The sequence below is a fragment of the Ovis aries genome, chromosome 19 (genome assembly GCF_016772045.2).
Source record: "Ovis aries strain OAR_USU_Benz2616 breed Rambouillet chromosome 19, ARS-UI_Ramb_v3.0, whole genome shotgun sequence".
Taxonomy (NCBI): domain Eukaryota; kingdom Metazoa; phylum Chordata; class Mammalia; order Artiodactyla; family Bovidae; genus Ovis; species Ovis aries.
The window spans coordinates 49,419,565-49,444,690 of NC_056072.1; the positions used below are offsets into that span (position 1 = coordinate 49,419,565).

General features: G+C 51.2%; 3 protein-coding genes across 22 annotated transcripts in view; 1 reads left to right on the top strand and 2 right to left on the bottom strand.

Annotated features, from left to right (window-relative positions):
* DCAF1 (DDB1 and CUL4 associated factor 1) overlaps positions 1 to 12,547 on the top strand; it is an 89,448-nt gene extending 76,901 nt beyond the window's left edge. For 10 of the 19 annotated variants that reach the window (XM_042236156.2, XM_060402514.1, XM_060402508.1 and 7 more), the window contains one exon: positions 6,851 to 7,706. In XM_042236156.2, coding sequence (XP_042092090.2) covers positions 6,851 to 7,291 — 441 coding nt within the window. In that variant the 3' untranslated portion in view covers positions 7,292 to 7,706. Of the gene's footprint in view, positions 1 to 6,850; positions 7,707 to 11,562 lie in introns of those variants that run through there. The other 9 variants (XM_042236157.2, XM_060402509.1, XM_060402516.1 and 6 more) reach the window with 1 other exon arrangement.
* Positions 12,548 to 15,989: 3,442 nt separating this feature from the next.
* RBM15B (RNA binding motif protein 15B) lies at positions 15,990 to 19,128 on the bottom strand. The gene has a single exon (XM_004018643.5). The coding sequence runs from the start codon at positions 19,018 to 19,020 to the stop codon at positions 16,336 to 16,338; it is 2,685 nt and encodes an 894-aa protein (XP_004018692.4). The 5' UTR covers positions 19,021 to 19,128; the 3' UTR covers positions 15,990 to 16,335.
* Positions 19,129 to 21,329: 2,201 nt separating this feature from the next.
* Positions 21,330 to 25,034, bottom strand: MANF (mesencephalic astrocyte derived neurotrophic factor). 2 transcript variants are annotated; one of them, XM_004018430.3, is made up of 4 exons: positions 24,912 to 25,034; positions 24,031 to 24,158; positions 23,097 to 23,238; positions 21,330 to 21,764 (listed from the first exon to the last, which is right to left on the bottom strand). In XM_004018430.3, the coding sequence occupies exons 1-4, from the start codon at positions 24,994 to 24,996 to the stop codon at positions 21,580 to 21,582; spliced, it is 540 nt and encodes a 179-aa protein (XP_004018479.1). In that variant the 5' UTR covers positions 24,997 to 25,034; the 3' UTR covers positions 21,330 to 21,579. The 2 variants fall into 2 exon arrangements, with proteins under 2 accessions (XP_004018479.1, XP_042092097.1); XM_042236163.1 differs by having other exon boundaries at positions 24,031 to 24,235.
* Positions 25,035 to 25,126: the final 92 nt, after the last annotated feature.

Here is a 25,126-nt window from a genome sequence, read left to right on the forward strand (position 1 = left end):
TTCATGTTTTCTTGACTGCAGCAGTATTTACCTTGGATGTGTTGCTAGTATTTCTTGGTACCAGAGCTTGCAAGTGGTATTAGATGCTCCAAATGTTGTGTGGTTGCTTTGAGTCAGGGTTTTAATAGTGACTGGTCTTTTATTCTTGTGGCCTTTCGCTTCTTAGACACCACCTTCCCTAATGCATGTTCTTTTCCACTTTAGCTGCAGTGGGTCAGGATGTAGTTTATTCTTGAGTAGGTACAGAAGGTGGTGTTGTCAAGCTGTAGTTGGTGTATTAGTACACCTGTTGGTACAGGTGGCTGCAGACTAATGTTCTTGTTCATTCATGACTACCCCCATCACTGTAGATCACTACAGATAGCAGTTTTGTCTCAAGCTTTCTGGATTTTACATGTTGAACTGTAAGTGTGCAGCAAAAACTGGGTTTATCTGAAGTTACTTATCAATACCATTATCCCTGCTCTTCCACGTCCTTGCAGTTTACAAAGCAGTGGGCAGCAGTCTTCTTTAGGAGCTTTCAGGTGGGTCCATGAGATTCCTGGTGTCTGTGTTTGAGGAGACGGTCAAGAAAAGAGAAGCTAGGTATTGTGGATGCTGGGGGGCTGTTACTGGGATTGGCCTCATTCTTCTTGCAGAGGTGGAGTGATAGATGAGAAGTGAGTCTTGGGTGGCAGGTGTGGAGGCCAGAGATGACCACAGAGGAACGCTTAAGGTGTTCAGATTTCTTTTCATCACCTCTTCCATGTATCAGGTTGATTTTTTTTTTTAACTCATTTTCCTTTGTTTCATCTGATTTTAAAACTGGAGACTTCATTTTCATATGTCATTTGCTATTCAAAATTTTGTCCTAGTCCAGATATCTGCCCTTAGGTCCTCTCAGATGTTTCAGGTGTGACTTACATGGCTTAAGGGTGCAGGCACCTGTGCCTGGCACCTCTGAATTTGCCTTTTCACCTTAGCAAAATAAACTCAGAGGCCTGAATGGTCGGCTGCCGCGTGCTGAGATGGCCCAGCGTAAGGTGCCCATACAAATGGTTTTTATTGATTGAAAAAGCTTTATTGGTATAATTTACATACCATAAAAATGGCTGTCTTTTGCCTTACGTTTAAATAAGCTTGGAGATTAACAAAGGATGAACTGTAACACTGTGTTGCTGAATTAAAACATGTAAATATTTGATTCCTGAGGCTGCTAGTTTGCCAGTCTTCAGGCATTTGATGAAAGCAGATAAGCTGCTCACTTACTAAAACTAGTATTATCCAGTTTTGGTATGTGTGTTGTTTTTTTTTTAAATCAATTCTGTCGACTTTGTTGTTGGCTTTCAGGAAGATTATAAAACCAAGGATTAGAATTGATCATTGTTCCTAGATTTTGAAAAGCCAATACATTTCAACGAATTATAGTTAATCTTAAATTTCTTTAACAAAACAAAACAAGGGAATAATACTTTCTTTTCTCCACTCCATTTTGGAATCTGGGACACACTGTGCTGCGCTTCCTGTGTGTTCTCCACTGCCTAGAAGCGGATGGTAAGAGTCTTTACTGATGACACAGCTGCTGTAAGCTTGGGCAGGGGTTCCTGAAAGGCTCCCCCCGCCCACCCTAAGGAATTTAAAGTATAGGTGAGTTAGATTCTGCTGGTGAGGAGAGAAAAACACAAGCATTTTTATGATCCCGAAGTGAATCTATAGTTTTTAAAGATTGTTAATACCAAGAACAAGTGTCAGAAGTAGAAGCAGGAGTTTAAATCTTGCAAATATGACATGTTGCCATGTCAGGACAGTAGGCTTAGGTTTTAACTGTATTTTTAAAAAAGCAATCCTAGTGTTTACATAAACGGTTTTATAAGTAGGACCAGAGATTTGGTTTTTTAAGAGATTGGTTATATTTTTGGAGGCAGTATAGGCTAAAAGCTATTTCTCTTGAAAATAGACATCTGTTTAAGAAGAATGTTGAATGGTGTAGAAACAAATCCTGCACTAATTAAAAACCCATGCTAAGTCCTAGAGAGCAAGACAGCTTCAGGGGGGGGCAGGTCGGTGTTAGTACCTGCGGAGGAATACCGTGGGGACATTGCGGGTTCACGTCCACACTCCTCTGTTAAAGCCAGTGGTGCAGTATCACAGTTAGGTGAGGTTTTTTGGTTTCCCAGTGCGTGTAAATGTTAGGTTTACACTGTACTGTGTCTATTAAGGGTGTGCGTTGTCTAAAAACAACAGTGTACATAGCTTATTTTATTGGCAAAAAATGCTAACCATGATCTGAGCCTTCAGTGAGTAGTAGTAACATCAAAGATCACTGATGACAGATCTCTATAACCAATATAATGAAAATGAAACAGTTGGAAATTCTGAGAATTACAAAATGTGGCATGAAGCATGAAGTGAGCAGGTGCTGTCAGAAGAAAATGGTGCTGATAGAGCTGCCTGACACAGGGTTGCTTCAAACAAGCAATTTGTTTTAAAACACGAAGAAACCACAGTATCTGCAAAACATAATCGCAGGAAAACAAGGTATGCCTGTATTCACCTTTCTGGTTCTGTCATTAGGAGTCTTGGGGAGGATATATTCCTACAGAAAAGTGCAAGTTGGAACCAGAGGTCGACTGAGATCCATTTCGTTAAGTGGTTCTTCCTTCTGGTGGACGCCACAATTCCTGGGGCACTTTCCAAAATCCTCCTGTGGAAGCCCCATTGGTAAAGATTGGTTCTGTCAGCTTGGACGCTGGGTGGAATTTAGGCATGTTTACTTTGGAGAACTTTCCCAGTTCTCCGAAATACACATTCTGATGGCCATACATGAGTAGGAACCACTAGTGTAATTAAATCATGTCATATAACAAGAAATTAAGATTTATTTAGAGAAGCTGGCATTAAATGGTTGTTTAGTAATCACTGCTTCTGTTGTAATTCTGCAGCCTGGGCAGCGTATGGAGCTCTCCTGGGTTTTTTAATCTGGGAAGGGATAAGACCACAGAGATTGAGAGAGACTGGAGGTAGACAGGAGCGGGGAGAATGCAGTAGGTGAGTGCAACGAGAGGGGTGTTGGGCAGCACTCCTTAAACAGCACTGGGTGTTAAGCTGTGCAGGGGCAGCGACAGCTCTTTGAGATTTCATCTGGTTACTGGCAGAGGTGTGGAAAAGGTGCTAGATTTAGAAGGTGCTCTGAGTTCAATTTTAGAAGTAAGTTTCTGTGGTACAGATGGGTAGAGCTATCTAATGAGAGTTTCAGGATTTGACTTAAAGTTGTAGGAACCTTTATGCCTAGGAGATCTGGTCCGGACATGGTCAAGATTGGCAGCCCAGTGCAGAGGCCAGGATTGGTCAGGGTCAGTAACTGTAGAGAAGCCCCGTGGTTGGCCGTTCAGGCTTTTGTGTTCCTTTAGGAAGATTCTAGTTACTGTAATAGGAGCAACAGGCTTACCGACCACTTAGTATATGCCAGGCGCTTTCCAAGGAGGTTACATACATATACCCTCTCTGCCTCCGTAGCAGCGCTGCGTGGCTAAGCTGATGGCCCACAGTCACACACAGTGCAGTAGTTTGGATTCTTCGGGGCAGCCTGGCTCCAGGGCACGTACCGTCTCCTGTGGAGTGCTGTGGGCGGAAGCTGGACTGTCAGGTGTTAGAGGAATACAGACTGAAGGAGTGGATCAGGGAGCAAGCTGAGGACCTGGAGGCCAGGAGGGAGGGATCAGACTTTCAAAAGTCTGCAGGTGGAATGAGTTTGAAGCCTGTGTGGATTGAGAAGTTTCGCCTTGGGGAAGCTGACTCTCTTCAGAGATGAGAAGCTAGTGCAGACAGATGTGAGGGTGGTTGTGTGTGGAGTGGGCATGAGAAAGGTGTGGTGGGGTAATAAGGACCTGGGCTGGACTGAGGTCACAAACGGGAAGGCTGGCTTCTCCCTCACACTAGGGTTGAGTCAGGAAACACCCATGCTTGGCTGGAGAGGGCACCTGAGGGAGTGCACACCAGTTGATCTGCTCCCTGAACTGGAGAGGGGAGTGGGTTGGTTTATCTGCAGGGGTTTGGGGCTTTTGGGTAACCATGAAATTGACATAAGATGGAACCCAGAAGAGAAGAGCGTTGAAATTCTTTCTGTAGAATTTGTTAGTTTAAAACAGCCTGGCCCTGAATTCGTGTTTCTAAGCCCTGAAAGAGAGGTCTTAGGGAATTAAAACAATACTCATTGATCTAAATGTGGCTGGAGTTGAGTCAGGATTCTAGCAAGATTGCCTCTTTCATTAAGTAATAATTTCTGGATCACTTTTTTGACCACTCAGTGGAAGCTTTGTTCTGTAGATACGAAGGTGAGGGCCTTTGCAATTTACAAAGCAGGTACTGAAACCTGCAAGAATGCTCTTAAAATTGCTTCCTCAACTCTGTTTTGGGTTCAACCACAGGATTAGATTTTACCACAGCATTTTGGATAGATGTTGTGAGCTTCTGTTTCATGCTCCAGGTTTCAGATTTAAAAGTTAGAAAGTGAGCTTATGGTCATATCCACGTGTAACAAAATACATGTTAAAGCACTGGCCATTAAATCCAGAGTATAAATGACTAAGTGCTGTGTTTGGAGGTTCTGGTAGATTTCTCCTTCCCGTTCATTTCCCTTTTTCTGTTGTGGTCACATAGATCGTCATGGCCTTCTGGGATGAAGAAATACAAAATTATTCTGCTACACGATTAAAGGTTGGGTTTGTAGGCTCCTGGAAGAATCTGGAATGGTGGATAGACTGGTTGACCTATTTTCTAGAATTGCTCTTGATTTTGGAGCTTTTTCTTAGTTTTCCTGAATCAGCCGAGCTTTGATGTTTTTAGAAATGAAGATTGATCTTCCTTAAATGTGCTGGATAACGGATGCCTGTGTGAACAGTTTACCCTTTTATTTACTCAATTGCGGGCCTTTAAAAGTTATGCCGTCCTGAAACACTTAAAGTTTATATAAATTGCCCAAGTTCATACAACACATAATTGGCAGAGCCAGGATTCTAACCCTTGCTTGTTGGAGCCCAAAGCCTAGGCGTCTTTTCCTGTCATGTACTCTGAATACAGGGATGAGCGTGTGTATCATTCACTACGTGTTCACTTCTGAATCGAAAGTAGTACCATCTGGATGCGGAATAGCATGCATATCTTCTATTCCAGAGCCTAAGAAGCAGGGCCCTGGATACTCTTTTTTAATGTACTTGTTTTTAACTGTGGTACTTTACTGATGAATTGGAACTAATTTTGGCCACGGCCCTGAAAACATGCCTGGAAAAAGAGGTGCGAGAGTTTGTAATCTGGTGAACACTGTGAATTAGTTCCCTGAATTTTGACCCTTCTCTCCTTTCGCAGTTATTTGTATGAGCTGATGTACTTGGGGCCAGGAGCTTGTCCGTGCGTCAGTTTATTTTTAATGCCTCCAAGTACTTTCAGTTCATTTCCAGTGGATAAATGCTCAGTAGCTGTTCACATGTAGGTGATGTATGGTGAGGCTGTTCAGCAAGGGTTGCAGGTCGTCCTGGGTTCTGTTCACACACACACACAAATTCTGGTATGGAATGTACTTGTACAGGTATCAGGAATACTGGGTATTTAACGTTTTTCCCATATAGCTGCCAGAAATTGTTGAAAAGTCTCAATCAGTGGCCAAACAGCAAATCAAAAAGTCTAAATGGTGGCTCCAGTTATCAAAGGTTCATAGAGCAGAGCTGCTGTGCTGATGGGAGCCTGGTTCGCACGACCGCTGATGAGCACCAGTGGCTGGATGAGTTGTGTACTTGGTTTTTAAGTGATTGGCATGAAGCAGAACTTTCAAACATGTTTAAAAAATACTTCTTCTGCTGTGGATGGGTTGTTCTGTCGTGACTTTTGTTAGGCTCTGGTTCCGTGAATCTTGTATTTTATTACTGCAGGAATTAGGATCCTGTCGCTGCTGGCAATGCTCACAGTTGATGTTTGAGCAGCAGGATTAGTGATTGAATGTTGGGAACAGCTGCCATCCCTCAGAAAGCAGAGGTGTCTTTGTGTCCTCTCTTGGTTGAAGGGAAACGGTTTGGATTTTGGTGCAAAACTGAAATGCGGCAGATGCCAAAGTGTATCATTTCCAAAGCCCAGGGCCCCAGGGCCAAGCACTTCATTAGTCTTCTGGTATCTGCTTACCTTTGGGAAGATCTCTTAAGAACGAAGTATGGACGGTTTCTCTCGCATACTGGGGGTTAATATGTGGCTTGTAACAGAAAATACAGTCTTAGTGTTATATACATAGTAAAAGTCTATTTTGTTGGATATTCAGATCATGGGATGCTTGTGATGCGGTGTCAGAGGTTTACCCACGCTTTATCTGTGATTAGAAGATCGAGGACAAGGATGGAAAGGGCTTAGGAGCCAGTGCCACAGCTGTTATTTGTCTTGTTTGATTAAGCATTGCTTTTTAGATACCAGGTCGAAGCTTTTATTCCAGTACCTCAGCTGATTTCATTTGATTTGGTTGATGCAAGAGAGAGAGAAGAGCCTCTTTGGGTTTGTTATTAGTTAGCAACCTAGAATCGATGGCAGAGACTTCTGTGGAGTGTTACCCATTTCCTTGGAGAAGGGCTGCGTGCCGAGTACTGCCTTGGTGGGTGGCCAGCAGTCCTTGTCTGAGGGAGCGCTTGGCGCCTTGGGGGACGCGTGCGCGCCTGTCTCAGCCGTCACTGACGAGTCACGCTGGCCCGTGAAGTCTGTGCTGAAACCTGGATCACCGTGTGCTCTGCTGCTTGTTCCCGCCGCTCCTCTGGGGAGCCGGGGAGAGGCTCCCTGTGTGGCCAAGGTGGCCCGGGTCTTGGTGTCTTGGCTAACGGACCTCATGCTTTCTTACCAGGAAGAGGAAGAGCAGGAGGAAGAAGATGACGACGAAGACGACGACGACACTGACGACCTGGACGAGCTGGACACGGATCAGCTGCTGGAGGCAGAGCTCGAGGAGGACGACACCAACGAGAACGCAGGGGAGGACGGGGACAACGACTTCTCGCCCTCGGACGAGGAGCTGGCAAACCTCCTGGAGGAGGGGGAGGACGCGGAGGACGAAGACTCAGACGCGGATGAGGAGGTGGAACTGATCCTGGGGGACAGTAAGTCTGCGGCTCACTGTGAGCCTGGGCACCTTCCCTGTGCCCACCCGGCCCCGAGGGCAGCCGCACTGGGGTTCTGCGCCCGGAACAAGTCGCCACCCAGGCCCTTGAGGAAAAGTCCTTCCATGTCTCTGTTCCGACGTGTTCCTGATGTGGCGTCTGTCACCAGCGGTCTCTCATCTCTCTAAAACAGGGGTTGGCACTTTCTGTAAAGTCTGGACAGTAAATCATTTAGGTTTTGTGGGCCCTTCTCTACTCATCTCTGCTGTTGCAGTGTGAGAGCACCCAGAGACGAGGCGTAAGGTAACGATGTGGCTCTGTTCTAGTTAAGTAGCTGATGGGCTTGGTTTGGCCCATGAGCTGCAGTTTGTTGACCTGTTTCAGAGGATTAGCCTTAGCCTGGAAGGCCGACGTGCAGTTCTCCTGAGAGGTTGTCGGTTGCAGCTGCTCACAGGGAGCTTGTTCCTGCCCCTTCCCAAAGCTGTGGGAAATAAAAGCTGTCTCGTGCGTTGCAACGCCTGCTTCCTGCTCTTGCCTACTCCCTCCTAAAGACTGGGGGACAAATGTTCTTTTTGGCTTGTTTAGTAAAAGTTTTAAAGAACAGGCTCCAGTTTTTCTTGTCCTTCCCCCTTAGAACATGTCTGAAGTCAGACTGCCCCGAGTGCACTGATGGACCCTGAGCAGACCGGCTGCCAGTTCCCAGGGTGCAAGCCCTGCAGCTGCACCTGTTTCGAGAGGACATGTTTGGCAGCGTCACTGGGGACGTGTGTCACTGTGAACCCACTCGTGCTCGCTCGGTCCTGGCTCTTCCTGGTGCTGCCCTGCCTGGCTGGGCAGAACCCTGTGACAGCCGCCACTTTCCACATAGCGCTCTGGCAGCATTCTCACAGCCACGGCAGGCAGCAGGTAGCCAGTCACCACCTAGGCCACTGAGGTGCCCAGTCCCCCATTCCCACATCCACACTGCAAGTGCTCGTTACAGTGCCGCACAGCACAGACCCAGAATGTCTGCATGGCCACAGTCAACCGTGCTGGTCCAGACCCAGCACGTGCAGGCCTCTTCAGAGTAGATGTTTGGTCTTCATAGTCACTGGTGTTTGGTGCTGGGGGTGAAAGGAGTGTGTATGTAGGTGTGAGGGGTGTGCGTGTCTGTCTCTGGGTGAGTCTCCTATTCCACAATGACCGGAATCTGTTTTCTGTGGGATCTTATGCACCTGGCTCTTAGGACTGAAGGCAGTTGACTGAAAGGAGAATGTCTTTCTTACATGAAGGCTTCTCGGCCAAGCTGTATTTTGAGGACGCTTTATGGGGCTGGGAGGGCATGCCTTGTATCTGTCTGCCCATCTGCTGTTTGCCAACTTCCACTTTTTCGTACTTAGAGGGTGAGGTGATTCAGTGAAGGAGGACTTCTCTTCCCTAGCGATGGTCAGAGTGCTAGATAAGAGGGACTAAGGAGCAAGGGAAAAATGACGATATTGATGGGAATAAAAAGGAAAGTTTTACTGAGCTTTTTTGTTACCTGTGACACATGGGCACAAATTTGTTTCTCTTCAGTTAAAACTAGGCGGGCCAGGGGAACAGCTGGTACCCCTGACTGACCTAAGAGTATCACTAATCTTTTTCCATTTTTAGTTAATGTAACATTTTTATTTGGTCTGTAAAATTCCTGCTTCTTTTAGCCTTTTACTGTTCATTCTAGGAAATTCCTTCTTTCAAGTCCAAGAGGTAATCTGGAAAACCCTGAGTTGATGAGAGAATGTTACTTTAACTTGGTGGGAGTGTTGATAACGTGAAAGTGCCTTTACAGATGACAGGCTGGGCTCTAGAATTGTGGTGATGTCGAGATGGCTTGTACAAAGTGTGTGCTCTACCCTTTCTGTTCGGAGGATGAGAAAAGGGTAAGGAAGGTAGAGAAAGGAGTCCTGTCACCTGACCACGAGTGGGGGAGATCGGTGCCTGACCCCTGAAGGCTGTCAGACCTTGTACCTGAGAGTTACTTGCTTAAAGAAGGCTGTGTTCTCCTCATCCAGCTGCACATAGGCCTTACATGTTACACACTATTGGCTGGAGACATATAAATACGTTTTCAGAGAAGGATGCAATTAACATCACCATCCGCAGTTGCTAGATCTTAAAGCTAATCAAGGGATGGGACTTCCCTGGTGACCCAGAGGTAGGGCTCTGTACTTCCAATGCAGGGGTGTGAGTTCAATCCCAGGTCAGGAAGCTAAGACCCCACATGCCTTGTGGCCAAAAAACCAAACTATAAACAGAAACAATATTGTAATAAATTCAATAAAGACTTTTAAAATGCTCCACACTTAAAAAAAAAAAAAAACGCTCCACACATCATTCACATTTTGCTCCGTTAGGTCCCCCCGCCCCCGCCACCCCAGCCTTGTATATTATAAATGCACATTTATTACTGTTAAAATTTTCAAAAATGACACTGCATTTTTGGGTGAATTGTACACAGATAGTTTCTCTGATTGTTCAAGTGACATATATACTAGTGTCTCAGATGGTAGTTTTTCAGAATATAGTTCTGATTCAGACAGCATGGATGTTAGACCAACAAAGACAAAAATCCTTAGTGACTTGACTCAGAGAGAAGGTGAACCTGACACTCCTGCTGCTGGATGTATAGGTGTGCTTCCCTGGTGGCTCAGGACGGGTAAGAATCTGCCTGCGGTGCGGGAGACCCAGGTTTGATCCTTGAGTGAGGAAGGTCCTGAAGGTAATGGCAACCCACTTCAGTATTCTTGTCTGGAAAACTCCATGGACAGAGGGCTACAATCCATGGAGCTGGAGAGTCAGACATGACTGAGCAGCTAACACACACACAGGTTTAACTATCCTGAAAGGTATTAGTGAAATAACAAATAATTTTTGGACAGCCAAACTAAAAATCGCCAGCTATAGGCGTCAAGTTTCTGCAAAAATTTCCTGGTCAGTAATGAGTTAAGATTCTTAATAGCTCTGCAGCTGGTGGTTAAGATAGCTTCAGCTTCAGGGTCTGGCACTGTGGGTTCACAGATCACACAGGGGGCTCCCCCAAGGTCTGCCATGGGCCCAGGACACAGTGCTGTCCTTTGGCACCCTTCCCTGCTGACATCTCCTTCTGGAGCTGTGGCAGCAAGCAAGCCGCGGAGGCGTAGTTTGTGGTTTAGCCGTGTCTGATAGCAGTCTGATCTCTGTCCTGTCTTCCCCACTCCTCACCAGTGAAGTCAGGCCGTCTTGTGCCCTGTCAGACCCAGGAACACTGGTTTTCCCAGCCATTACTTTTGCTTACTTTCAGGATTTCATTTTATCACAGCCACACTTTTCTCCATTTTTCTTTGTCCAGTTCAGTTGTCTTCCTAAAGGAGACTGTAGCGAGTGAAGGTTTGGGGACATGCCCTTCTCCCTCAGCTGTCCCCAGAGGAGGCTCTAAGGTGCCTGGCAAAGGGCCACTGAGGGGTTCTTTGGAATCAGGGGCTGTCCCTCTCCTCTTGGGAACCTCAGGGCCTGTGGGCATTTGCAGGGCTCAAGCTCAGGACCTGTTGGCCTACTTCCCTGAAAACCTTGTTAAAAATTGTCTCACAGCTTCCTGAGCTGTGAGCAATCAAACTGGGCACGAAGACCTTTTCTTTACCTTCACTCAGTAAATATTAGCGCTAGGCACTGTCACACAGTCTATCTGTGTAATTTTGAGGGTTCTGTTACCACCTACGTTCACCTGCTCCTCGAGCCTTCCAGAGGTGTTCGTGTGGTCTGTTCACTGCCCGGTAGGCAGATGGTCAAGCAGAGGGCCAGACACAGTGCCACCTGTCAGGTGTCACACCTGCTCCCTGCTGGTCTAGCTGCTAGGCACCCCTTCTCTGATACTGCTGCTTACTCTGGCCTGTATCTTTTTGGAAATACGTTCCCTGCAGATTCTATTTAGAAATGCCTATGAATCCTAGGTTGCCTACCTGTGTCTTTATTAAATCTGAGAACAGAGTGGCTGAGGAGTTCAACAGAAATGTCATCCTTGACTGGGATCAGCCTGCCTTTTTTAGGGGTCCTGGGGCCTTGGCAGCCTCTGCCCAGGGACTCCAGAGGCCAAAGGAACCCTTGGCCTCACTCACTCACCCGCTTTCAGCCCCACCCCTTTATAGCCTCTTGAAGCACCACGGGTAAGAGCTTCAGAGGGCGGTTGCCTATCTCTATAGGGCTTGAATTTCAGGCAGGAGGAAGCTCTAGGAAGCAAGATGGCACCACAGAGCCAAGTTTTTTGAAAGGGAAGCAAGAGACCCCAGGGGTAACCACCACTGCCAAAATAGTATAGTCTCCAGAGCCAGCTCCAAGGAGATAATTGGAGTGTTTTCTTCTTTCTGGAACCTGGTAATGAACCTTGTTCAGGCATAAATGTGTATGCCGGTGCTTTCTTCCTGGAAGCCTGGTGTGTAATCTAGTCTCTCCTCTCCTTACCTTTCAGCCGACAGCTCTGACAACTCTGATTTGGAAGATGACATCATCTTATCTCTAAACGAGTGAGGAGTCAGCACGACGTGGAAAAGATTCTCGGCAAGAGAGAAACTGAGTCAGATTAATTCAGAACATCTTCCGTTCCCTTTCTCCCAGGGCTCTCTTAAGGAACTGCATGCCCTGGCCCTGCATTCAGAGAATTATGGTTTAGAGTCTCACTGGAATCTGAGAGTCCTTCTAAGAACAGTGACAACCACAAAAAGACAACAGGGGTTAGGCCCTATTCTGCTTTCCCCTTCTCCTAGGATGGACATATCTTTCCTCAAGGGAAAAAAAAAAACAAAAAACATGTCTCTGGGGTTATTTCACAATATATTTTCTTTGTATAATGTTCTTTACTTAAAGAACAAGAAATAGTTTTTTATAAAACTTTAAAAAGAAAAAAAAAAAGGCATTTGTAACTGAGGGTATGAACTTATATCCACCAGGTCTCTGTCCCTGCACTTCATTTTCTATGAAAGAAAATGATGTCTAAAGAACAATATAGAGGCATTTTTACACACATATTTAAATGAAAAGGAAAATCGTGGTTTCTTAAATTGATAAGGATTAAGAATATTTTATTATAAATATAATATATGATTTTTTAACCTGTTTTGTTGCCTCATATGCCGTCAGGTTAATTTGTTTTCCTTCGTGCCAGAGGTGGGGAAGAGGCGCTGCTTGCTTGCTGAGTAAATGCCTAGGTTCACCCACCTTCACGGCTTGGGGGCAGCAAGGTCATTGTGGATATTGGTTTTGTGGAGTTGAGGGAACTTAGGATATAAGTTCACTCCCTCTATTTTTCTTTGTGATTCAGTTTTTCAAAAATCTTTTTTTCTTCCTTTCTCCCCAATGTGGAAATTACAAATCAAAGGCCTTTTTTCTTTAATGTAAAGTGTATTTATTTAAAAAAAAAATACAAAATAAAACTACAAGTCTGTCTTTGCTTGTTATGGCCTTTCCCTGTTCTCTTACTGAAGTGGGGTGGGGTCCCTTACCTTGCAGCTCTAGCCCAGGCAACAGAGAAGATGCCTCCCAGAGGCAGCCCGAGACGAGGTGCGAGCACACTCTGCTCAAAGCACTCTGGGGAGAAAAGCAGCCTCGTCAGCATCTAGCCCTGGTCTACTGGCGCAGGGCAGAGGGGGTCCTCAAGGCACCACCCACTGTGTGCCCTCCCCGCCCCCCGCCGAGTATCCTGGGCTCTGAAGCGAGAAAGTAGCTCCTGGGTTACCAGTGTGGGGGAGCTGGAGTGTTAGGGGCCCCTCCTGGGACGTTGTGAGCCATGAGCTGACGACCTAAGGAGTGAAAGCGTGGTGGCCATCATTGTTACTGTTTTCTTATAGGACAAGAGGAGACCCTGGCAGTTTGGGGGCAGCGGAGGCTGGGTTAGCAGGCACTTCACTGGCTTCTACAGCTGGCCTTGTAGTCAGACTGTTCCCACCAAGTAAAGTACCAAATGCTCTTAACCTCCACTCATCCTCCTCATCCCCTTCTTTCCCACAAGAAATAGAAGACCCTAGTCTCTCTCCGAGTTTACCCAGTTTCTGTTGTAGGCATTTGTTAAGAGATTTTTCTCCGTTTGCTGAGAGAAGAGGACAAATCTGTGAAGTAAACAAGACGAGACTGCTAAACCCCGCTGGGCTCCGGAGCACCACAGAGCTCACACACACTGAAGGGGACCTGTGTCGCCAGGCACCTTGTGATCCTCTGGAAGGCAGAGGTCTCAGCTCCTAATCTGCTTCATGCCTCAGCTGAAATGGATTGCTAACACCTAACCAGTAGCCTAGTCTGACTGCTGGTGCGTTACAGGAAAAAAAAGGCTAAAAGAAGCTCTAAAAGCACTGCTGTTCTAGTCATTAACTCAACTGAGCCCCAGTCTCCCCGAGCTCTGCCAGCAGCCCTTGGGAGCACCCACCCACGGGTCTCTGGGGTGGAGATGGGGGCCTGCAGCAAGAAAGCAGAATCCTGGTCGACCTGACAACACACCCTTAGGGAAGCGCCCCAGGAGGCAGAGGGAACATCAGCCCTCCTCTTTATCTGCCAAGGCCGAGGAGCTCAGTCCCTCAGGAAACATGCAGAATGCACCAAACCACCAAGAGGCAAATCTCACCTTCTCTTGGTTTCTGCCTTTAAGCCACACCTCAGGTAGGAACCCCAGGTGGAGGTACTGGTTGCCTCCCTGTGGGGGAAGCATCCCTAAATCCATGGGGATGGCGGAGGGAGGGGAGACACACACACATACTTACGACTGACTCGCTTCGCTGTGGCAGAAGCCGCCACAGCACTGTAAAGCAGTTACCCTCCAACTGAAAAGATGAAAGCGGAAAGAGACAGTCGAGGCAGAGAAATGAGCACAACACAGGAAAACTCTAGTTCAATTTGGGGTGAGAGCTCCTATCCCTGGAAAAGAGCGAACAAGGCACGGGTCCCAGTGTCCTCTCCAACCAGATTTCCTAGCAGGCTTCTGTTTGGGGAAAGCCAGGCAGTGCTCTGGGTCCTGACCACCTACTCTACGGAAGAACAGCCCAAAGACACTTGGGGCAGCAAAGCGGCTCTGGCCTGTGATCTGGGCATTTGTCCCGACTTCACCTGCTTTAACCCTGAAGACTCGGAGCTAAAGAACGCGCCTGCCAATGCACGAGATCCCTGGGTCGGGAAGATCCCCTGGAGGATGGCATGGCTACCCATTCCAGTATTCTTGCCTGGGAAATCCCAGGGACAGAGGAGCCTGGAAGGCTACAGTCCATGGGGTCGCACAGAGTCGGACACGACTGCGTAAACACCACCGCCTGTTCTAAGCATGATGAGGCCACTCCGGCTTCCAGTGCTTCCCACTGCCTGGGATGGTGCAGCTGTGGTCCGCGTCCCACACTGCTTTGCTCAGACACCTGGCAGATGTGGCTGAAACTCAAGCACAAACACACACATTGAACACTTCCTGTGTTGCACATTAAGAACGCACTTGTTCACTAGCAACAGCTGAAGCCCAGGGAGCAGTGTTTCCCCAGGCACCTTCCTTCCTGTTTAAATCTCTAAGGTCTCAGAAAGTCACCTTTCACTGCTCTTGTGGAGAGGCCTGTATTCTCCGTGAGGTCCACACCGAGCCCCAGCCTCCATCTCACCAACTTTCAAAACACCTGCGCTGTCTCGTGGCAGCCAGGGTAGTGGACCAAACCTAGAGAGGGGACAGTGCGTCACCAGAACCCTTGGTTCCTGGTCACCGGGGGCTCATTTCCCTTACTGGAGCATCTCTTCCCCCTCAGCCTTGACAGTGATGCTTTTGGACCATCTAAACTGCCACAAACATTCCGAAAAAGTGTTTGGGCTGTTCTGTGGTGGCCACTGCTGTATGACTGACGTCCCTCCCTGGTCCCTGACACTGCTGGCTCGGCCACGCTGGCCATGCTGCCTGTAGAGACACGTGGTCAGAGAGCTCAGGGCTGTTTGCAAGCCGTCTTCCCCTCCCCAGCCTGCTAGGGTTTTGCCCGACACCTCAGCAACTGTGACACTTCCCCAGAGAGGAACCCCATTTTCCAGTGGTCCGTACCTCAGCAGTATCAGGGCAGGAGGCCCTGGGCACCAGCGCCCACCTTGCACCTGAGAAAGAAAGTTATGTCGGTTTACAAGAGCATCTTCCTAACCCACTGTCCTCCACCAAAAACTCTTCAGGCCAGAGGTCCCATGTCCCTCAGTCTGCTCCAGTGCCCGGGCAGAGGCCCACACCAGCCCTGAACGATCGTAAGAAAAGCCAGGATTCACAAGCACTGGGAAAAGTTCAGGGATTAACCAAGGAAAGTGGCCTCCCACCCTCCACTCCAACGTGGGACCACCGGTGCCCCTGGGAGTCCGAAGGAGCGTGGTCTCCACCTGGGTATCCGCAGGCTGCTGCGTTAAGGGGGGAAGGGAGGCTAACGAGGGGAGGAAGCTGGGCACATCCAGGCACCAAGACCCCAATATTGCACTGCTCCTCCCATGACTACCACACCACGACTGCGAAGGTCTAAGGTCTACCTGCTTTCAAAAACGCCTGCAAACTAGGTGCTTTCTTCAACCTGACGGACACACAGATTGTTCACGGCAGGAAACCAAAAAAGACACCACCACAGCGGCTAGCTAGACTTAGGCTTAACCCCTTCCTGTGCAGTGGGCTCTGGAGGCTGCATGGCAGGGTCTGAAATGAAACCCACTTGCTCTCAGACCAAATTAGAAACTCCTGTGAATGGAGCCCCGCCACAGCCCCAAGAGCTGGGGGCTGACAGGCACCAGTGCAGCAGGGCTGGGAGACACACCGGCAGTGGAAAGATGCCGGAAGGCACCTATCTGTGTGCAGGCAGCGGGGGACAGTCTTCCATCCTTCGAGAAAATCGTATGATTAAACCAGGACTCTGAACAGGATTAAAAATCCATCCTCTGACAAAGGCTTTACTGACAATTTTCCATACAGTTAGTCAAAAAATAAAAAAATACAGAACACAGCAGACAGTATTTCATACACTAGAAGCCGACACGACAGGAGTCCCTTCTCATCACGGTAAAAAAAAAAAAAAAAAAAAAAACCCAAACCTAAGAACTTAGTTTTTGGTGGGGAGATAGGACTTTGGTCCCCTACCAAATGAAATGGAGTAACCCAGCAGAGAATTCAAATCAAGGGTGTACGATGGGCCAGGGGGTGCAGGGCAGCCGCGTCAGACTTTAAAATAACTGCTTGAGTGACAGACAGGCCGGCGCAGCCAGGCTTGGGCTAGGCCGAGTCTCTCACTATGACTATCACCATATGCTCCTCCTCGAGCTTGCCCAGTGTCCTCAGCGCTGACTGGAGGTACTGCTGTGAGAAGTCACAGGGCGGGAAGGCGTAGAGCATGCCTGTGCTGTCTCTGCCCTTGGATCCACCCACTGGCAGGCTGATCACCCCTGCAGCCTGCTTCTGTTTCAAGTAGGAGACCAGGTTCCTGAGAAGCCGCCTCTGTAGGCCAGGCTCCACCGCAGGCATCCCCTCAGAGCCAGGCCCACTGGGGGTCGCCTGCGTGGCCAGGAGCACTGCGTAGCCATTGGGGCTCCCCTGCTTGATGCGCCGTGTGACCTCATCGAGCTTGGGTTGGTCCAGGCGAAGGCGCTGGGCAATCTTCAGCTGGGTCAGCTTACTCCCAGAAGTATGGTCTTTGAGGAGACTGCTGATCACCCCCTGGTCCCCCTCTAGGATGTGCATAGATGTCGGGAAGCAGCTGTTTTTCAACACCAGAAGCCCATTCCAACCCAGCTGCAGCGTCTGGGCATACTCTGAAAGATTCTTGAGCTTTTTGGTCTCGTGTTTTGGCTCTTCCAGAGGCCTGGGCTCGGCCTCAGTGGTCCGATGATTGCGCTCGCTCTCTCGGGTCTTCTTCCCGTGGGAAGAGTCGGGAGCCTCGTGGTGGTGGTGGTGGCTCCGCTCCTCCGCCCCGTGTCGGCTGTTGCTGAGGGAGTTGCTGCCGGACTCCTTGGTCCCTTCACTGGAATGGTTTTCCTTGCGGCTACGCTCCGGGGTGCGGTCGGAGCCTCGGTCCGCAGGCTGCCCACCACCCTTGGTCCTGCTCCGTTCCTCGTAAGGGGAGTGGGTGGCCCTTCCGCGATCACTGGAGAGGCTCCGGCGCTTCCGCCTGTCCTCCCAGGCCTTGGGCAGGCCCCGGTCCCCATCTCCCCAGCGCTCACCACTCCGGCTGCGCACTGAGCGGCTGTAGCCCTCGAGGCTGTTTCTGCGGTCAGAGCTTTTACTGGGGCTGGTCCAGTCCCCTTCCAAAAAGGTCCGCTCTCGATCTGAGTACAGGAGGTGCGGAGGGGTCCTGTCCCGTACCCGCAGGTCGGCATCCAGGTTCCGGTGCCGGGTATACCCGTCGGGGAGTAGCTCATAGTGCACAGGGAGCGGGGAGGGCTGGTACTGCTGGGGATACCGAGTCTCCTCTGCTTTGGCAAAATCCACGCGCAGCCTGCGGTCCGGACCCCCCAAGGGAAAGCCCCTCATTTTAGCACAGGCGGCCTGGGCTGCATCCAAGCTCTCGTACTGGATGTAGGCAAAGCTATCTCCCTTGACATGATCAATGGTCCGAATGCTCCCAAAACGGTCAAACTCCCGGGCCAGAGCCGCCAGTGAGGTGTTAGGTCCCAAGCCACCCACCCAGAGACGCGTAGTGGGGTTGGCCTTGCCGTACCCTATCTTAATGGGATTGCGGCCTATCACCCGACCCGACATGCCCACCTTGGCCCGGTGGGCCATGTCTAGGTTCTGGAACTTGAGGAAGGCATACGCACCGCCCTGCCCACGGGCGGGTCTCTTGATCACCACCTCCTCAATGATGCCGTACTTCTCGAAAGCCCGTCGCAGCTCCACCTCTGACACGCTGTGGTCCAAATTCCCAATGAAGAGGTTGCGCGTGGCCCGCTGGTCGTCCTCGGGCATCAGGTCCTCCTCGCACACGGCCGGGTAGCCGTAGGGTCGCCCGCGGTCGTCGTACAGCCCGTAGTAGTCCAAGGCCCGTTCCCGGGATAGGCCTACGGCGGCGGCGGCCGCGGCCGCATCTAGAGCAAAGGCTGCTGCAGCGTGGCGGGCGCGGGGTTCCCGCAGCGGAGGGGCGGCAACCGGGGACAGCGAACGCTGCTTGTACTGGTAGCCGCCGTGCAGCGGGAGGTAGCCGAGCGGGTCTGCGGGCGCGGGCGGGCCCGGGGGCGGAGTGGAGGCGGCGGCGCTGCTGCTGCTGCTTCGCCTGCTGCTCCCGCCGCCGCCGCCGCCGCCGCCTCGCAGGTACACGGGCTCCACCTTGAGCGGACGGTCGTAGAGCAGTAGCTGGCGGGCCAAGGCGTGCTGGCGGGCCTCACGCGCGTCCTGCGGGTGCCGGAAGTTCACGTAGGCCACGCGGCCCAGCTCAGGCGTGTGCGACAGGCGCAGGCTGATCTCGCCGAAGCGCTTGAACTGGTGGAAGAGCCGATCTTCGAGGTGCTCGGCAGGCAGCGCGGGGCTCAGGCTGCTGATGAGCAGCGTCTTGTACTCGGGTGCAGCCGCTGAGGAGCCGGGACCCGTGGGCTCGGCCCCGGGCGGCGGCGGAGGTGGCGGTAGTGGAGATGCGCGGGGCGACGCGCCCGAAGCGCCTGGGTCCCCTGAGGCCTTGCCGCCGCGTCCCCCGCCGCCGGCGCCCGAGCCCGAGGAGCGGCCGCTGCTCGCACGGTGATTCGCGTCCCCGGCGCCTCGGCCGTCGCGATGCCCACCGCCGCTGCCCCCGCTACCGCGAGGTTTGTCGCGGGCCCGCGTTGGAACGGGGTGCTTGGCGCCGCCCGAGGCCTTGTGCGCCGCCCGCCGCCCGCCCGCCTCCGCCTCCCGTTCGCGCTCCCGCGGCCGTTTGGCCGACGATGACGAGCCGCGCCCGCTCGGGCTGGAGTCTCGCTCGCTCTGCCTCTTCATGGCGCCGGCGCGGCTGGCGGGCGGGCGGCCCGCAGGCCCCTCACAGCGGCGGCGGCGGCGGCCGAGGAGGCAGCGCCCCCGGCGCCGCCATCTTGGACAAAAGGACTCGGCGCGGCGACGGGGCGGGGCGGGAGCTGCGCTGAGGGCCGGGGCGCCGCGTTATCAGGCTGCGCCGGCCGACCACGTGACCCTATGGAGGGCGGGGCGAGGGCAGCGCCGGGCGTGCGTCATCGGGCTGCGCCGCCCCGTACCACGTGACCCTGTGGCTAGCTGGCGAGAACGCCCGCACTGTGAGCTCTGGCGCCACCTTGTGGATGGCGTGGCCGAGGCCCGGGGCTCCACAGAAACTGGAGCTCTGGAGAGAGGCCTCACAGGCGTGGGTGTTCCAGGCCTTGAACTTTATAGTATACTCCCCCAATCCCAGGACTAAGTTTGGGTGACCACCTCTAAGCCCTTCCTTGGCATCTACTGACTGGGTCCGGCATTAACAACCTGAACCCACACCCCGTATCTCGAATATCCCTTGCATTCATGTTCACTCGTGGCAGCCGCCCGAAAGGCCTTGAGAACCATGGCTATGCACGACGGTGAGACCTGTTGGGTCCCTGGCTGGGCACAGAAATCCAAAACCTGTGGTTTCTAGGGTGGACTTCCCTGGTGGCTCAGACGGTAAAGCGTCTGTACAATGCGGGAGACCTGGGTTCGATCCCTGGGTCGGGAAGATCCGCTGGAGAAGGAAATGGCAATCCACTCCAGTGCTATTGCCTGCAAAATCCCACGACAGAGGAGCCTGATAGTCCATGGGGTCACAAAGAATCGGACACGACTGAGAGACTTCACTTTCTAGGGTGGGAACAGGGTCCGCTTGGGCATTCGAGTACACAGAGGGCTGTAAGGGCAGGGTCACGGAGCCAAGGGGGAAGAGAAGGCCGAACCCAGAGGCTACCGTTTGCCATGCTTACCTCTCCCTGGCCAGTGCTCTCGTATCCACCTCCATGGTGGTGACATGGAGAAATCCTGTTCAGGTGCCAAGCCCCCTCAGGGAAACTTTCATTTTCCATGGAGAGTTAACCAGAGGCTTCACAAGACCTGACCCAACTTAAAGCCACAGAAACCGAGGCGTGGGGAAGAGCGCATGCGCTTCTGCCCTCCCACGACCAGAAGCCTTTGCGAGGAGCGCCTGCAGCAGCTAACGCAGGTGCACTAGATTAACGTCTTACAAGAAACACCTGTTAACGTTCCAGGTCTCCTAGGCGGCTTCCAGGAGTTAACCCTTTTAAAGATAACATTGGGGATCACCCTCAGGTGGCAGCTGGGCTGTCCTCCCTGTTTGATGTAACCTGGAGGACACAGAGGCCACCAGAACTCAGCTGCTGGTTCTAGCCATGCAGTTTCTCAACACCTTTCAGGGGCTCAGAACACTTTGCTTGTCTGATCATAACAGCCCATCTAATTCCTCCAAATAGGGAACACTTGGCCTAACAAGTGCATTCTTACTTTTCTCAGATTTGAAAACTGTGGGCCTGCTGCTCACAGCCATTAGTGAACCCCACAGCCGGCTGAGGGCCCTTTACGTTGGCAAACTGAATTTAGGAACTGCACAAATGACGTGACCCGAGGTCAGAGCATGCACGCAGTTTCTTAGTCCTCCCCTTGTGGTGGTCTCTGAGGGCAGGAGGAGCAATCTGAGTCACAGTTCATGCTGGTCACTGGGTTTCCTGTGCACCAACCCCCAAAAGAGCAACTAAAAAACCAGACTCCAGGGACACCCTTTCAGGACTTCAACTGTTAGGCCTATCTTGGGTAAACAAAGGCAAAAGACAGCCTCTCACTGGCTCTTTGTAAAAACCAGCTCCTGCCAATCTTGCAAAATCCCAACTAGGTACCAGAAGCTTAGGGTTGACACTGGACCACAAACTGAGTTGAGCAAGCAGATGGCCAGATCTGGACAGTGGCTGATGGAGGTAGCCAGGCCGAGTATCTTCAGAATGTGATAGTACTGAACATACTCAGTTACTGAAGTCATCACTGCAGAAAACTGCATTAAACCCGTCTTGCTTGCAACCCAGCCCCCTCTCCAGATAGTCCCTGTGCCCTGGGGGTATCAAGCCCCACCTCCTCCCTGAGAACCTCTCCACTCTTGCACAGCCCGGCAGGCCCCATGTCCTGTCCTGGCATCCCAGCACTGCCTGGTGGTTGAGAGACAAATGTGAATATACCTGAAAACTCTTGTAAACCGGAAAGCATAAACCGGTGAAATCTTCATCATGGGTAAAACCCTATTTCAGTATTCACTTTAATTCTTCAAGGACAGCTAGAAATTTTCTTCCTTTAATAAAAAAATCCCAGACATACTTTGAAGTCCTAGAGTTAAATGGGCAACAGAACAAAGTGAATCTCCCCCAAGGGGACGCTGTACACCCAGCATCATCAGGAAAGCTCCAGGCTTCACACCTGACTTTGTCAGGAGCCTGCCTAAAAAATAAATTACAAAAAGGCTGTTTGGGGTAGACACAAATGAAGTATTTTCTCCCTCAGGAGCAGCAGGGGTCGAGCCGACTACAAATCAGTCCGTGAACTAGCTGCCTTGGGAGCATATTTAGGCATCAGTTCATTAATCTTCCGGATGTAGTCAGACTTTTCCGCACAGCCTTTGCACGTCTCCCCCCAGTCATCCAGGATCTTCTTTAGCTCTTTAACTCGGAGCTTCTTCAGGTCCACTGTGCTCAGGTCGATCTGTTTGTCTGGAGGAGAGAGCAGGGAGAATAACCAGCTGGGTGGGAGCAACTGCGGACCCCAACAGTCCTTGCACAGCCAAACTGTCACCTGAAACAAGCAGGCCTATTGCCTGTAGGGGGAGAGGTGCATGCAGGTGTCAGTGCCCAGTGCCCCCAGGACGGGGACTGGCCCAGGCCCCTTCACCAGGAAGGCGGGTCTCACGCTGGCACGATACACCCCAGACATGCAGTGCAGCAGGGACAGATGGAGGCCATGTGCTCCTTACAGAAGGAACCTTCTAGGAGGAATATGGCGCCCACTCCAAGTGCCTCTTACTAAACAGTCGCGGTAGAGCTCGTGGCACTGGAGAATGAGAGTTCTAGGGTGACAGAGCAGACAGATCCCCTAGCCTCAGTTTCCCAACACAGACCCTGGTCGGGCTCTTGAATTGGGAGCTTACTCTCCATGACCACCTGTGATCACAGACAGACCTTGTGCCAGAAACACTGAACTAGGATCACTCTCAGAAGACCAGTTATCCTTGACACAACGGGCTAAGACGCAGCCCTTGGACACTCAATTCATGGTAAAACATGCTGGTGCTGTTTCAGTTTTATGGAAGAGAACAACTCTTCTGGCCCCGATTCTTTCTGGTCACTCAGCCTTCAGAGTGTGCAGTCAGGACAAGCTTATCAAAACCAAGTCAGACGACATCCCTTCTCTGCTCAAATCCCAACATTCTCATCTTCCCTCAGACTAAAACCAAGGCCCTCCATGACCTGCCCACCCACTGGGCATGGCACTGCCTGCCTTTGCATCTGCCTGTGTCCTCTGCCTGAAATGCTCTTCCCTTAGCTGTGCCAGTGGCTAATCCCCCACTTCCTTTTCAAAGTCTGTTGAAATGTCACCTCCTGGGCTTCCCTGATAGCTCAGTTGGTAAAGAAGCCACCTGAAACGCAGGAGACCCCAGTTCAACTCCTGGGTCGGGAAGATCTCCTGGAGCAATGTGGGAGACCTGGGTTTGATCCCTGGGTTGGGAAGAGCCCCTGGAGAAGGGAAAGGCTACCCACTCCAGGATGGTGGCCTGGAGAATTCCATGGACTGTACAGTCCATGGGGTGGTAAAGCGTCAGACACGACTGAGCAACTTGCACTTTCACTGAGGCGGATTCTGACCTCCATCCACCAGGATGCAAAGTTGAGTCTGTGCCCTTGCCCATTTATCACCACCAACCTTGCTACATAACTCACGCATGAAGACTCTAAGTTTATCACCTGCCTACTCCAGCTAGAAAGTACACTTCATTAATGCCTGAGCACAGAGAGGGTTCAGTGTTGGTTAAATAATGCCACACTCACCATACTTTAGTTCACAGATCTGACTGTCTTTCTTCTTGAGCTTCTCACAGATCTTCTCCACAGGGATGTGGTGGGACAGGGGCTTGGACACCTCGTTGATGATCTTGGTGGCTGCATCCTCTGTGGCCCCAATGTAGTAGCACTGTGGCAAGAAAGGACAATGGCCTTCAGGAGGCACCCCTTGAGAGCTATCTCCTCCAAGGCACACTGACATCTTAAAACATCTTCTGTCTCTGCCAGGACCTCATTTTCCCATGCCCTGCCTGTACTGGCAGTCAGATTGAGCATAAACCCCAGGCTCTTAGTACACACTTGGTCCCAGAACTGACAGCCACCAGATGAATTTAAAAGGCACCAAGGTTCAAACCTTTAAACAGAAAGACAAACCAGAGACTGCCAGGGAAGCTGAGGCTACCAAAACTATTGTTTCATGAGGGCTCTTGTACTAATTCAGCCCTAGCCTCCCCTGTGCCCATTCCATCATCATCATCGGTCCTCACTCGTGCTAAGATTGCTCTGGCCTCTGGGCACTCACATTGGCTGTTCCCTCTGCCTGTAATGTTCTTTACCCCTCCATGATGATGACCCTGTCTCAGAAAAATTCTTGACTACTGTCTAAGTTAGTGCCCACCCTCTCTACCATACCCTCCTGGTCCATTTTCTGCACAACTTGCATCCCACTGCCATCATTTGCCTGTCACTGCTCTCCCCTGATATTTCCGATGTCCAGCACACAGTAGGTGCTTAATCAACACTAAGGATAACATCCCAACAGCCGAATACAGAAAGCACTTCAGACCCACATTAGTTCACTGACAGAACAGCTGGCCTCCTCCATAGACAAGTGGGCGGGGTCTTGTACCTCCAGGCCTGGGAAGTGGATTCTTAAAACGCTGGCCAGGAACAGCCTGGAGAGGGCTAAACAGCTACTTACCAACCGATTCTCTTTGCCTCTTGCTTCACGGCAGAACTTTATAAGTTCTTTTTCAATAGAGGCTGGAGAGAATGTGACATCTCTGTCTTTGAGGTCCTGGTAAAACCTTCCCAGATAAGAAATACAAACTGAAAAAGACAAGGAAGATGCTCCAGTCATCACCAAGTTGCAGGCCAATTCACCAGGCGGGAACTCCAGCAGCAATCTTAATAGGAGACACGGAGAAAAGGTGAGTTTTTCTACCACCGGATTTTCTCGGGTGCCCACAGGTAGACAGAACCGTGCTCCGGGTTGCTGGGTCCCCGAGTACATCCAGGGGATGCGGGAAACGAGCATCACCTAATGACCCACAAACAGCTCCTCCCTGCTATTTCCATAAAGTTTAAACTCAGATTGAACACGTGTCCTTGAGATAGGCTCACTGTGACCTCATAAATGGACAAACGAGAGGCCGAAGAGAAAAAAACGATGCAAACGCTATTCATTTCCAAACGCAACACCGAACCCCAACGTGAATCTTTGCAACCCTATCATATCACACCAGGCGCGGTGCCCACGGGCGGCCCTCAAGGATTCCCCACCTTAGCCAGAACCGCTCCCAGGAGCTTCTGCCCAGTGATGGTAAAGGACCAAAATTCCGGCGTTATCTCAGTTTCAGGCCAAACTGTACGATCTAGTCCTAACTTCCTCGTCAGACCAATGTTTTTTAGGCCTAGAAAATGTTTTCTGGACCCGGCGTTGGTCCCTCCTCTGGCAGACCCCACTGGGGCCGGCCGCCCCCGCCCGCATTAGCCCCGGCCTCTCAGCCTTTCGGTGGTTTGGATGAGTTCAGCACCGCCGCCAGGCCGGCCACAGCGCTCGGACCACCAACTCCGCCTTACCTTCGCAGTCACCCGGTCGCAGCGCCCGGCTGGCCGGCAGCACGCTCAGAGCCAGCGCCACGGCCAGCCCGTGGGTGGCCCACATCCTCCACAACCCGCCGCCTCTGCCGCCTTCGCCGGACTGAACCGCGCCCGCCGTGCGGCGCAGCCCCCAGGTCCCGGCCGCGCGCCGTGGCTCCCTATTGGCTGGCGCCCCCCACGCTCTCCCACACACC